The 14,821-nt window shown below is 44.2% G+C and overlaps 1 protein-coding gene across 1 annotated transcript in view; it reads right to left on the bottom strand.

Annotated features, from left to right (window-relative positions):
• Nucleotides 1-14,587, bottom strand: part of MBOAT1 (membrane bound O-acyltransferase domain containing 1) — a 136,722-nt gene extending 122,135 nt beyond the window's left edge. Inside the window, exon 1 of the mRNA XM_011998162.1 lies at nt 14,280-14,587. Within this exon, the coding sequence (XP_011853552.1) occupies nt 14,280-14,378 (99 nt within the window). The 5' untranslated portion in view covers nt 14,379-14,587. The remainder of the gene's footprint in view (nt 1-14,279) is intronic.
• Between the last annotated feature and the right edge of the window lie 234 nt (nt 14,588-14,821).

Consider the following 14,821-nt stretch of genomic DNA (forward strand, 5'->3'; position numbering starts at 1 on the left):
CTCAAAAAACAACAAAAAAAAAAAAAAAAGAGAGAGAGAGAGAAAGAAAAGAAAAGATCACCTAAGAATTTGTTCCATCTAATACGAAACAAATGGCAATCTTTTAAAATTCTGCAAGTCACTTTTTGAAATGCCCATGAGACCCTTGGCACTTTCACTTGAGGTAAAGAAGGTTCGTTGCAAAATAACAGAACAAAGGTGCTCTCTAAAGACCAACAAGTTCAAGACTCTCTTCAGGAAATGAGATGCATTAGTGGCCCACCCTATCTATGGTTGCCTAACTAGCATTTTCCAGTCTTCACTGATGGTCACTCTACCATCTTGTGACTTTTCTTAGTCAATTCATTGACATTTAAGTTCATTTCCTTTTGTTTAGCAATTTTCAGCCTAGTTGTTCTTGTAACCATTTTTCTTGCTCTTTTCTAACTTCTCCAGTTCTTCTAGAAACTTTGCAGCAGCGAACCAAATCTAGACACATATTACTCTAACAAACATTTGAAGGTTGCCAAGTATACAAGAGGTTTTTCAGCTCTCACAAAAAGTCATAAGCAGTCAATTTCTGAATTGTTTTATAGCCCACTAGCTTCCTCAGGATTCTCTCTGCAATTGCAACCAGCTAAGAGAAACAGCAATAATTCATCATTCATTGCTAATGTTAAATCAAGTTTATCCTAAAGTTGCCTCCTTACATATTTTAATTTCGACCTAAATGTTCTTCTGTACATCGTAAACTTCAACAAGTGGAGGTGTAAACAGACCGTACCTACATACTAGTGTCAATCACCGAGTTTTGGCCAATCAAATGTATCCAAATATTTGAACCTTCTTCAAACAAGACAAACGCCATCCTGTAATCAATCCAACTGTTTCTGTACCTTACTTCCATTTCCTGTACTTCACTTTCCTTTTTCTGTCCATAAATCTTCCACCACGTGGCCGTGCTGGAGTCTCACAGCCTACTCCGGCTTGGGAGGCTGCTTGATTTGGGAACCATCTATTGCTCAATTAACTCCTTTAAATCTAATTCGGCTAAAGTTTTCATTTTATCATTATGATGAAACAGAGCTCCACCGTCTATTTTGATGAAATGATTGTTCTAATATACAGCCTCACTTTGCCCTTCTTTTAAACTAACAAAACTGGTAATGAGATGAATATATTTTCTAAAGACACTCTAAATACATCTGTAGACAGAAAAAAACCCATGTACATCAACTTAAGTTTTGTACCATAGTAAAACTAAATATGAAACTGGGTAAACTTTAACTCAACAAGAATGAAAGTACCAAAAAAAACTAAAAACAAAAACAAGAAAACATAGTCTTTTATTTCCTTTTTGTAAACTCTTCCCCAGTCTGCATACATGAATAAGAAAGAAGAAAACCGGCCGGGCACGGTGGCTCAAGCCTGTAATCCCAGCACTTTGGGAGGCCGAGGCGGGTGGATCACGAGGTCAGGAGATCGAGACTATCCTGGCTAACATGGTGAAACCCCGTCTCTACTGAAAATACAAAAAACTAGCCGGGTGTGGTGGCGGGCGCCTGTAGTCTCAGCTACTTGGGAGGCTGAGGCGGGAGAATGGCGTGAACCCAGGAGGCGGAGCTTGCAGTGAGCCGAGATCACGCCACTGCACTCCAGCCTGGGAGACACAGCGAGACTCCGTCTCAAAAAAAAAAAAAAAAAAAAAAAAAGAAAGAAGAAAACCCTCTTTTTGTCCTTCCTTCCACAATTTATATAAAGTGACTTTCTGAATTTAATTCTGTATAAATGTTGATTTCCCTCCTTTTTGTTAAATAATGTGCAGGGCCCGGCGTGGTGGCTCATTACTGTAATCCCAGCACTTTGGGAGGCTGAAGCAGGCAGATCACGAGGTCAGGAGTTTGAGACCAGCCTGGCTAACATGGTGAAACCCTGTCTCTACCGAAAATACAAAAATTAGCCAGGTGTGGTGGCGGGCACCTATAATCCCAGCTACTTGAGAGGCTGAGGCAGGAGAATCTCTTGAAACCAAAGGGCGGAGGTTGCAGTGAGCCAAGATCATGCCACTGCACTCCCGCCTGGGCAACAGGGTGAGACTCTGTTCCAAAAAACATAAAATAATAAAATAATATGCAGGTAAGTTAACATTTATTGTTTGGAGACAATAGGCAATTATCTTTTACTAGAATGCAGAAAGGAGGCTATAAACACCTCAACATTCCTAATGGACAAAAAATAGAAGCTCTTTGCAACATCTTTCTGCCAGAGTATAGTTCACATGTTCCTAAGGCATCCTGGCCTTACTCTAGGTGAGGTGAAAGAAGATAGAAGATTCCAGAGCCCCAAAGGTCAACTCAGTTCACCCAACATGTGGTGAATGGCACACATTTCATTTGGAGAAACAAGAAAGCAAATTATAGAGGTACAATCTTTTTACCTAAGTCCACTAAAATTGGAAGAAAAAAAGTCTTGGTTTGTCATCTTTACCTTCAAAATGTGTTCTTTTAAAAGCTAAAACCAACCCTTTTGCACTAAGGTCGAAAGTCTTGAAATTCCAGAGCCAAACTGGTCTTAAAGAGCACTGTTTCCAGGAGATGGGGATATCAAGAATTCTGGAGAAGTCTACTGCCACCAGGCCAGTAGGAGGCAGAGTCATTTTTATCCCTAAGGCACAAGAGACAAGGGAATAGTTAATGTCCTTACGCCCATATCCCAAGTCACTTCTCTCCATTTAAGGACACTGGAAACAAACCCCAAGTCTTCTGCCTCCCCCAGCTCATTGCTCTTCCCCTCACAGGTCCCATTGTAAGTAGCACTCCAGGGTGTCCATATTCCTGGGAATGTGAGCAGAGGAGGCAGTGTCACCATGAAAGGACCCCTCTCCAACCCTCTCACTCCCCCACCACCACCATTTGCAGCATTTGCTAAAGGAGAAAGTGTAGGGTGACCAGTCCCCCACCAGGTTATTTAAGGGTGTACGTCCGCTGCTTGAACCTTGAAGGCTGGGCAGTCAGCCAAGGTCATGGTGCCCAGCCAAGGATCAGGTGCCCCTGAGAACCCAAACATCCCGGAGAGTATCTGTGAACCTATCCAAAAAAAAAAAAAAAAAAAAAACACAATTGCATCACTCAAACACAGGAGGCAAAGAGCCAGAAAATCATCTCCAAAGCAATTTAGACACAAGAGGTGATGAGGATCTCTAGAGCTGTCCTGCTGCCACCCAGGAGTGTCCCATATATAAGTCCTAATAAATTCATCTACTTGCCAAGTTGGACTTGTCGGAGTCATTCTTTGGTCTCTCAGCTCCTTCCCGGTTTGTGGGGGAGTTATAATTCCAGATTTTTCTCATAACACAAAACCATGACTGGAAGAACAGAAACAAAGCTTTCAGAAAAGGCAGAAAGGAAGTTCAAAAGTCACCAGAGCTCTATATATACAGACATGAATCAATCCCTAAGAGACACTGTTAAGTTGAAAAGAAGAAAGGAAGAAAAGAAGGAAGGCAGGGAAGAAGGGACGGAGGGAAGGAACCATAGGCTATCACTTATGTCAGAAAATGAGACAAAAAGATTCTGGGCATATGTAGACACAGACTATCTCTGAAACCATGCAACTGAACCATGGAAATCTGGCCAGCTGGAAACAGGGGAAGCAGCGGTGAAAGAGACGGACCTTTCCTTATATCCCATTTTCTGCTTGTGACTTCAATAGTAAGTGCCTGTACTACCTAATTGGAAAAGTGATTTTTTTTTTTTTTTTTTTTTTTTTGAGATGGAGTCTCACACTGTCATCCAGGCTGGAGTGCAGTGGCGTGATCTCAGCTCAATGCAACCTCTGCCTCCTGGGTTCAAGCAATTCTCCTGCCTCAGCCTCCCGAGTAGCTGGGACTACAGGCATGCACCACCACACCCGGCTAATTTTTGTATTTTTAGTAGAGACGGGGTTTCACCATGTTGGCCAGGCTGGTCTCGAACTCCTGACCTCAAGTGATCCACCTGCCTTGGCCCCTCCAAGTGTTAGGATTACAGGCATGAGCCACCCTGCCCGGCCGGAAAAGTGATTTTTGTAAACTGTATCTGTATAAAATAAAAGCTTTTAAAAAATCAATAAAAAATAAAAATTTAAAAGAATGTGATAGATAAATAAAATGAAAACAGAGAGCAAAAAAGAATACCGGGGTAGGGGGTGGGGAGTCTTAGGAACAAAGAAGTCTCAATCTAGTGACACTCACAGTTAAACCACTTCATGAAATTTCATGAAATGACTTTTGAGTTTAGTAACTTCCTGTAAGTCTTAGCAACCTTTTGCTGTGTACCTTTGCTGACTTATCTGTTTCAAGTCAGCCACAGAATGATGAATGAGACAAAGTTAAAAAATAAATAAATAAATAACAGAATATTTTAAGATTTTAACTCCTTGTTTGAAGTAAGAGTTTAGGAAAACTTGAACACAAACTTTTCAAAGGTACCCTTGCCCTTCTCCAAATTACATTAGAACCTGAGTTCCCTGTTTTGTTTTTTTGTTTGTTTGGTAAATAAACCTGAGAATGGAATATTTATAATAAAATGGTAGTTTGCTGGAAATCCCCAGCAATATCAGCCCAGAAACCTTCATTAAACCCTTTAAGGTGATTGTGGACTTTCAAACCCATCTCTCAAATTAATCAGTTTTACTAATGCATAAAAGATTAACCACTGATAACTTTAAACAATTAAAAACAGAGCTCCACTAATAAAAGGAAGTTGATAAATGATTCACCAAGGCCTTTTTTCTTTTCTTTTCTTTTTTTTTTTGATAACTAAAAATCACAATGCAAATAGGTTAATGACTTAATCCTTTTGCAGATAGTTACATTTCTCAAGCCCAAAGACATAAGTTATCTTTTAATAAAGCACATTTTTAACCAGTACAAACTATTTGGAGTTACTTTTCCCACTGATGACTCTCTATCTTTGTGTTTGCATGGCAAAACTACTAGAAATTGTTATTAATGAGACTGCAATAAGTTATCCCTTTATCTTGTTTACTAAAAGAGCTGACTTAAAATAGAAAGCCTTTGAAAAGCACACAGTCACTGTTACTAAGTGACACAGACTGAATTCTTTATACAAGTCACTGGTACAAAAGATATTTCCAGATTTTATCTCTTTAGATATAATCTTTTAATGAAATTTTCCTTTATAAATGTAATTCCTAGCTGGGTATGGTAGCTTCCGCCTGTAATCCCAGCACTTTGGGAGGCTAAGGTAGGAGGATCACTTAAGCCCAGGAATTCAAGACCAGCCTGGGCAACACAGCAAGACCTGTCTCAATAAAAAATAAATATAAAACAAAAAAATGTAATTCCAAAGCCAAGCTACAGAATACTTGAGAGTATTTGACTATATGGCATCTTTTGTATGTATGACTTGACTTTAGACTGCTAAAGGAAATTTCTACATGTTCACAGAAATCTGAAACAACTGGGCCAAAAAAAATGATACTAACAGCTGCATTTATAACTGGAGGTGATGAGTATATGAACTACACACAATGAAAATGGGAATGGAGTATGCCATCTTTAAATAATCCAAGATAAACATTTCACTATCAGCAACTGAGCCATGAATTAATTTTCAAATTAGAAATTAGGCCCATTTAATCTGATATTCAGGTTCCAAATAATAAACAGGCCTAATTCAGTTGGTGAAAAGAACTGGCTCCCAATTTTATCTTAATTAAGTCATTCATTCCAATCCAAAAATGTAAATAAAATTCCATTTCAATTCAACAAACATGTATTTAGCTCCTACTTTGTCCTAAGCATACAAAGATGACGAAGATGCATCCTGGGTGGTGTTAAATAAAATTAATAAGGAACGATTGTTTTGGATCGAGCTCCTGCACTAGGCCCCACAGACCAGACCAAACCAGAATGGAGTCACTGGTACTAGGAGCTATATAAACAAACAACTTTACAATGGGCCCGTTTTCAAAAAAAAAAAAACAGGAGCTTCACAGCAACCAACAGAAAAGGGGCCCAGGCTACCTGAGCCAGTCTAAGAAGTCCCATCTTTTTTAACCTTATAAGGAAAGTAACTTTGCTTCTTATTCTTTGCTTCTGCTTTCTTCAGCCTTTTCTACCTGTAAAGTCCACCTCTTCAGCTCAGCTCAGCCTTGCCATTTTACAGATGGGATGCTGCCTGATTCATGAATCGCTAATAAAAGACAATCCAATGTTTACATTCAATTTGTTGATATTTTCTTTTTGGATAACGATCCCTGCCCACAAAGAATGTGACTCTCTTCTCTTCCTCCCAGAATATTCTGACGGTCTCATCTGGCCCCTCTCCCCTCTAATTTCCCTCCTGCTTCTAAAGCAGCTGCTCCCAGGAAGTTCTCCCCCAGCACCGTCTCAGGAGAGGCCCAGAGATGCTGAGGCCCCGCGTCCTCCGGCAATGGTGTGTGCGTTGAGCACATGTATTTCAAGGCTTACAGGCAAACAGCAGTTTACCAAGTGTCTACATGTCTATCTCATAGAAGGCACAGGTAATTCACTAATCTCTGTATCTCCATTTAGCCCACTAGCACACAGCGCTCAATAAGTAACTATGGCAAGAAGCCTCTCAGTCAGGCAGGACAGGAAGACCAATAAATATCGAAGACGTAAAGTGAAAGGCAGAGCAATGTAATATGGATAGAATGTTATGGAGAAACAGAGAAAGGGGTCCATTTGGCCCTGGTGGGGAGGGAGAACTGGGTTGCAGAGGGAAAAGAGGAGGAAAGGATTTTAGGGCCCAGCCTGGAAACAGGAATTGAGGACCAGGACGAGGAATAAACCTCCAAGGAGAAGGAAGTGTGTGTGTGCGGAGGCTGGAGGGTGTGAAAGACACACCGTGTTTGAGGGATAGGAAGTAAACAGTCCACTGTGGTGGAAGCACAGCACACAGGGAAAACGGTCCTGGGATGCAGTGCAGCAACCAGGAGCACGGCCTCCAGTGACAGACCTGAGTTCAGGTCCTGCCTCTGCCCCTGCCCAGCTACAAGCAAGTAACATAAGCCCTGGGGGCTGCTTCCTAAGTTGAAATTTGGGAAACAGGCTGGGTGTGGTAGCTCATGACTATAATCCCCACATTCTGGGAGGCTGAGGCGAGAGGATCATTTCAGGCCAGGAGTTTAAGATCAGCCTGGGCAACATGGCAAGACCACATCTCTACAAAAAATACAAAAAAATTAGCCAGGTGGGGTGGTGTGCACCTTTAGTCCCAGCTACTTGGGAAGCTGAGGCAGGAGGATTGCTTGAGCTTAAGAGTTTGAGACTGCAGGGTGCCATGATCAAGCCAGCGTACTCTAGCCTAGGCAACAGAGTGAGATCCCATCTCAGAAAGAAAAGAGAGAAAAGGAAGGAGGAAAGAAGAAAAAAAAGAAAGAAAAAATTTGGGGAAAGAAGGAAGAAATTTGGGGAATAACTTTTAGTACTGTATTAACTGAGAGAATGCATGCAGAGCAGTGCTGGGAGCATAAGCATTCAATGTATGGAGTTATCAGTGTCCTTAAGCCAGACAGGTAAACTGAGGCCAAGTTGTGAAGAACCACCTCTTGCTCCATGACAGGAAGGCTAAAGCTCCAGGACACACTAGGCCTCTGCTTCAAATGCCAGGGAATATATGGCCATTCCTGTGATCTCTCTGTCCTCCTTTCAATTTTTGTCAAATCTAGCCACCAGACTGTGACACCAGCCAGCAGTTTCCAGTAGGCCAGCCCACCTTGTGGACTTACCCGGAATCCTCCACCATGGAGATGGCCCATCCTCACACAGGCTCTGAAGGACAGTCCCCAACTCCACCAGCCCTGTCCTCTGCAACTGTGTGGACCTGGGGGTTTATACCTCACCATCTTACCCCCAACACATCCACATTCAATGCCCTCAGGCTGCTTCCAAAAGGCCCCCCCACCTGCCACCAGCAAGCTCTTCAGAACCACAAAGGAACTTTCCACCACATGAACGTGCAGCTCCAGGAAGGACTGCAAAGTTCAAAGTCAGTCACTGGACACCGCTTCATCAGGGTTCTGAGACCCTAGGGGGCCACCCTAGCTGCCTAGACCCCTCCCACACCTCTCCAACCCTCACTCGCGTTTTGCAAGAGCCACTTCTCAACTTGCATCCATGTGCTGCCCCTGACTTCCTTCTCCCCCTCCTCTGTGACTCATATTCCCACTCCCTTCCTTTCTACTGCTGACCTTCACAAAGCACGCCCTCTGTTCTCATTTTACCACCACGACAGCAAAGCCAAGGTCAGAAGCAGCAGGTCAGGGCTTTCCCAGAACCCCCCATTGCTGCTTTGCACTGTTTTCTTTTTCTCTTTTCTCTTTTTTTTTTTTCTGAGATGGAGTCTTGCTCTGTCACCCAGGCTGGAGTACAGTGGCACAATCTTGGCTCACTGCAACTTCCCCATCCTGGGTTCAAGTGATTCTCCTGCCTCAGCCCCCCGAGTAGCTGGGACTGCAGGCATGCACCACCACACCTGGCTAATCTCTGAATTTTTAGTAAAGATGGGGTTTCACCATGTTGGCCAGGCTGGTCTCAAACTCCTGACCTCAGGTGATCTGGCCCCCCCCACCGGCCTCCCAAAGTGCTGGAATTACAGGGGTGAGCCACCAAGCCCAGCCGCTTTGTACTATTTTCCTTCCACTATCCTCATAGGAAACCTTTCCTCCCTCTAGACTCCCCCACACTCCTAATGTTATGTGAGAAGATGCAGGCAGAGGTGCGGGCTGAGTGCATGACAGACAGCAGGCCAGGTCACACCCTCTTTGCTCCCTCTTCCTGCTTTCAGAATCTACCCACCTCTGGTGACTCCTCCATATTCCTGGACACCTTAGGGACCTCATAGTCTTCTCCACCGCAACTCCCCAAATTCACCTGGATACCGTCAATGTCAAGAAGGACAATCCATCAAATACAAATACCCCATTTCCCCTGCTTGCTACACTGAACAGACTTTCACCCTGGTCAACCCTCAGGTGCACACCCCAATTTTCATCATCACCCAGAAAGACTTCACTAAAAATCCTTCACTCGCATATCCCAGCCCTCCAGCTCTCTCACTTCCTCTGTACCTGCCCCTACACGAACCACCATCTCAAGAAGTTTTCCTCTTCACTCTTATCACCATCAACCATTTGTCAGCATCTTTTAACATTCGAGCTTCTTAACTTCCCAACAACCTTCTCTGAAAACTTCTGTTTCACTTTTGCTCCTGAAAGGAGCTGCTGAAAGAAACAAAGCACGTATTTGTGCATATTCATTGGTCTAAAAATGTATAATTGTCAGTAGGTTGATTATATTCAGCGGCTCATTCAACTGACCTTGTCAGTGCTTTCTCAATTTCCCTTAAATACTTCTCTAACCCTGCACTCATCCACAAAACCCCTGCTTCCTCCTCCATCCCTACCTCCATCAGTGAGGACCTTCCATACCCCTTCACAAAATGAAAATCTTTTCACAACTTAAACCCTGCAATATCCTCCCTTGACTATAGTAATGGCTCTCAAACTTTAGTTGGCATAAGAATCACTTGGGAAGTGCCCTCACACCCTGATATTCAAATTCAGCAGGATAGGGCGGGATCCCAGAAACACCCATGGCAGAAGATTCTGATGACAATCCATGCACCATATTTGAGGGGACCTGATTATCAGGCCAAATCCAGCCCACTGCCTGTTTCTCTGTGGCCTACATGCTACAAATGCATTTTACACTTTAAAGGGTTAAAAAAAAATCTAAGGAAGAATATTTCAAGACTTGTGAAAATTACATGAAATTTAGATGTCAGGATCCATAAATAAAGTTGCATGGGAACTCAAGCCTTGACTACAAAGAGACTTTAAATTAGTTTGGAATTAAGCTTACAAACCCAGCAAGATAACTAACAATATAAGGTCACATTTACCAAGCATTAAATGTAAACAGTCAATTCTACATGAGTCCAGCATGTCCTGTGGGCATCCCTTCTCTATTCTACCACGGCACCATCTACAAACCTGTACAGCGCCTACACAGGTCTGTGACCATATACAGCCTATACACTTACATTGGCCTTTTGTTTCCTCTAGAGTATATAAGCCCTTGTAGGATGGGGACATTGATTTTTTTTCGTCCTTGTATTTCTACCACATGGCCAGGTACCTGGCACTAACAGCATTAAATAAATATTTAATTGATTTAACAATGACTGGAATGTGAGCTGAGCTTTTAACGAAGGACAAGATTTAGATAAGAAGAGAACTGAAGGCTGGGCTTTGCAAGCATGGCCAAGGGAAGCAACCAGGACTGACAGCTCCAGATAGGTAAAGAAACTTTGTAGTCGGCAGGGTGCAGTGGCTCACGCCTCTAATACCAGCACTTTGGGAGGCCGAGGTGGGTGGATCACAAGGTCAGGAGTTCGAGACCAGCCTGACCAACATGGTGAAACCCCATCTCTAATAAAAATACAAAAATTAGCCAGGCATGGTGGCATGCTCCAGTAATCCCAGCTACTCCGGAGGCTGAGGCAGGAGAATTGCGTGAACCTGGGAGGCGGAGCTTGCAGTGAGCCCAAGATGGCACCACTGTACTCCAGCCTGGGTGACAGAGCTAGACTCTGTCTCAAAAAAAAAAAGAAAAGAAAGAAAGAAAGAAATGTTGTAGTCATGGGCCCAGGTAAAATAATCAAACTTACTCCTGGTATCACCATTAGTATGGAGTGCCACGTCTTTAAAGCTGGTCTTCATTCATTCAGACTTTTAAATGGTGACACAAGCTTACATTAATAATCCTAAACATTCGCTGTTTTAACCTCAAAATTATTTCCTGGATTCTTATCTCCTGGTCTATTTTCCCCTTGCCCCTTTTTCTGCTGATGCTAAATGGGCGGGGGGCAGGAACACCTCAGAGAGTCCTAGTGTAACCCAGAATTCATACTTCATGCACGCACACACACACAGTTTGGGGTCACCATCAGGTAAAATACCCCAAAAATGCTTTGGTGGTGGGCAGAATTTCCAACCACCAAACTGGAAGTTCCTTAAAGCCTGGAAAAACTTTCCATTTCAGCTTTCACATCTCCTAGGACATAACTGTGCACTACACAAAGTACTAACGTCAACATTATCATCTGTTTTGGCAACTGAATCAATCTTGCAAACCTTTAGTTTAAAGGCACATCAAGTTACACTCCACAACCAAAACAAAGTGGGGAGGACAGGAGCAGATGATTCCTTGATTCCCCCAAAATGGGAAAGAAAAGTGCTTGCCTAATTTATCCTAAGTGAAGGTTTTTATTGGAGTAATCCTACTAACTACCGTAGCTCTGTACTTGCTCACTGGACAGGGGCCCATCATTTAGAAATAAAGTTTTCAACAAGCTTATCTTTGAAGCACCTAGAGAGGCCCACAAGTCATCATCCCATTTCCTGTATTCTGCATCTGAATCACTATGCTCTATCTGTCTCTAATTAAGGGAGATAATTTTACATTTCACATCTTTAGAAGGATGTCAGACTAATCAAAGTCCCTGGAAAAAAAAAAATCATAGACTTTTCCTGAGTGTAGTCCTAACTACATTCAGGCTTTCCTATTTAAGGATGCCACAAAGTTAACAGAACAGATAAATGCAAGAATCAGATGAAAAAGAATGAATAAAGAGTTCTCCACATACGAAGCAGAATGCTTACCAGGTATTTCCATTTTTGCTGATAATAAACTACTTGACACAGGATCCAGAGGCTAAAGACATTCACAGGAGTGCAATCAATCAGGAATTAGGATGTTAAGACATTAGGAAAATGATTCAGTGTCCTTAAGAGGCATACAAAAAACCTATTTGAGTAACTTGAGATATTTATTTTATAATTTTGAGCATATCCCAGACCAATCAAAAGTCACTCTCTAATAGGACAGGAGCAAACACGTATCAAGGCCTGCACTCTTATCCTCGGGTTACCCCCCAGATCTGGCTCCACCGTTATCCTGCCTGTCCTGTGCCATAGGAGGAGCCCCTGCAGGCTGAGGCCAATAACTTTTGGGGGTCACTGTGAAGAGATGGAAAGGCTACAAGGTAGGAAGAAGGACTGAGGTTCTCTCTTATTCTTCACGACCTCCAAGCTGGTCCTGCTCTCACAAATGGCAGTAAAGTTCCTCCACTTTCCCTTCCAGCTGCCCCCTACTTCTGATCTCAGCACCTCAACATCCTTTGTTGATTCCCTTAACCTTGCCCATGCCTCTCTAAGTAATTCATTAAAGTTCGTTCATTTCAGCCAGTGGGGTTGGTTCCTGTTTCCTGCAAGCACCCTGTCTGATACAAGAACCTTCCTAATGTAAGGCATTTTACATCATACAAAATTTCTCAACCTCAAAATGTAGGTCTTATTGTCATCTCCCATTTTACACAAGGATGCTGAGGCTCCAAGAGGGTAGAGTACCAGCTGGCAGTCACGAAGGGAAGTTTGCTGGCAGAGCTGGAATTGCACCCAGGTCAGTCTGACATCTAAGCCCTTAAAAAGCCTTAAAAATGTGAAAGGGAAAAACACACAACGCTTCCAAACTCGCAAGTCACAATGTAGCCTCCTTGGGCCTAAAATAAGCTACCTGGGGCACTGCCTTTTAAGTGCTTCTTCCACCAAGGGTCATCCAGACTCGCTCCTGCTGGAGGGTGGTCAGACTGACCCAAGAGCCAAGAGATCTCAGGTGCTCCTGGCCATGGCAAACATTTCTCCTTCGGTTTATTCCAGAATTCCCTCCCTCCCTCCCAGTCTTAAACATCCATAAGGCTCTTTTGTTCCTTTTTATGTATTAAAACCAGAATTACCTTTATAGGAAAATAGGCGATACAATTGAAAGACATTAAAAAAATTATTCCAGCACCTCCCAGCCGTAACTTGCCACGGTCCTGTAGCCATACAAAAAGCTTTCCTGGAGTCTTTCTAGCTATGTAGAAGAGCTTAGAAGAGAAAATGCAATTAAAATACCCTCTGATAGGGAGTGGAGAGGTAAGTACAAAACGAACTCCCCTTAAGGAAATTCAGCTATGAGTTTTATTTAATTTCAGAACTAAAGAATTTGCTATTATGTCTGCCTCTGCCTGGGTCCCTGGGTCTATCTCATCCTCACCAGAAACTAAAGAGTAATTTACAAAAGCACAAATGCTTTGGCACCTGAAACGCTTCCCAAGTTCCTGACTTTCTCGATTTTGCGACTGATGAGAACACAATGGTCGTGTCAGGTGGAGTTCTCAGTCAGGTCCTCAGAGTGAGCCAGGTATGAGGGTGGCTCAGTAAACAGGACCCGAATAAGGCAAATGTCCAGGTTTCACTTTCTCGTTGTTGAAGGGGTGTGCGGAAAGGGCAGCAGGTGTGCTCTTGTTAAAAGGAAAGGAAAAGGAGCACTGGTGAGAGGAAGGGGAAGAAAACCGGGCAAAAAGCATGAAAGAAAACAGGAGCGCAGTGGGTCCTCCCCCCGCATGCCCTGCCCATTTCCATTTAAATCAACATTTACTGATTGGGTCACTACTAAGTATCCCGCAGATCTAGCCTGCAGCACCTGAAGAGACAAGGAAATGCGTAAGACGGGCTTTATCTTCAGGAAGGTTTCTTGCCAGGAATCACTGTTGTTGCCATTTTTAATTTTAATGGTTGTAGATAATTCCTGGACAGTTCAAATAACTCTACTGGGGCCCCTCTCGTCCCACTAACCTGTCCTACTCAGAAGCTCCAGCCCCAGGCATATGAGCCAACCGAACCCTGGGAAAACCGAAGTGTCCTTGTGTGTCCCGCATCACACATGGTACAAAGTAACTGTCACCCCTGAACAAGCCTCGCCGCAGAAGCCTAAAACCCAGGTCTTGCATTCAAAATCTATAGACTACAGTCTACAGATTAATCGCCCTTATTTTTAAAGTACGGTCATCTAAGTTAAAAATAATAACGACTTGAGGACACTGATGAAACAAACTCTGGTTTCATTTATCAGACTACTTCAGAACTTGAACTTGATTACAGGAAACGAGGCAATCCCAAACTTAAAGAAAAAATCTTAAAAAAAAAAAAAAAAAAAAAGTTCAGTCAGTCGAACTTGCCGCGCAGGCTGTACCAATATTTTTCACACAAGGAGAAAAACACTAACATCAACTCAAGAAAGAAAAAAAAAAAAAAAAAGCCAACTGTCTAGTGTGTGGCTGTAAAATTCGCCATGGAGGCGGAGGGACGGTGGATAACACTTTCGCCCGCCCCACGCCCGCGATCGCTGGGGAGCTGGGGTCGCTGCGCTCGCGGCCCACAGTTACCTGGTCCAGCGGGATGCCCAGGAGCTCGCTGAGCGGGTGCAGGCAGGTGGAGCCCGTGGTGCGGTAGGAGAGGCTGGACGGCTGCGGCTCTGCTGCCATCCTGCATCTTCGGGAGGTGGCTGCCCCGGTTCCAGCCCGCAACACCCCCTGCTCGGCGTCCTCCCGCCCGGGTGCTCGTGGGTGGTTGCCCCGAGGGGTGTACGGCCGCCTGACTCGCGGGGGAGCGAACCGGAGACCGGGGGACACGAACCGGCGCAAACTCTCGGGGCGCAAACTTGGCGTTGGCGCTGGCGCTGCAGCCACGGGCGCCGTAGGAGGGCCGGGCCCAATGCGCCCCGCTTCCCGCTCCCTTCCTCTCCACGCCCATTGGCCCGGCCGCTCGGGACGGCCCCGAGAGGAGGGAAGGAGGGAGGAAAAGTGGGGACTCCGAGCCCGGCCCCCGAGCGCCGCCCGGCCCGCCCAGCCCGGCCTGCACCGAGGCGGACCAGGAGAGGGAAAGCGACGCCAGCGGGCGCCGCCGCCTGGCCCTGCAGCTGGAGGCG

The sequence above is a fragment of the Mandrillus leucophaeus genome, unplaced genomic scaffold (assembly GCF_000951045.1).
Source record: "Mandrillus leucophaeus isolate KB7577 unplaced genomic scaffold, Mleu.le_1.0 Scaffold56, whole genome shotgun sequence".
NCBI lineage: Eukaryota > Metazoa > Chordata > Mammalia > Primates > Cercopithecidae > Mandrillus > Mandrillus leucophaeus.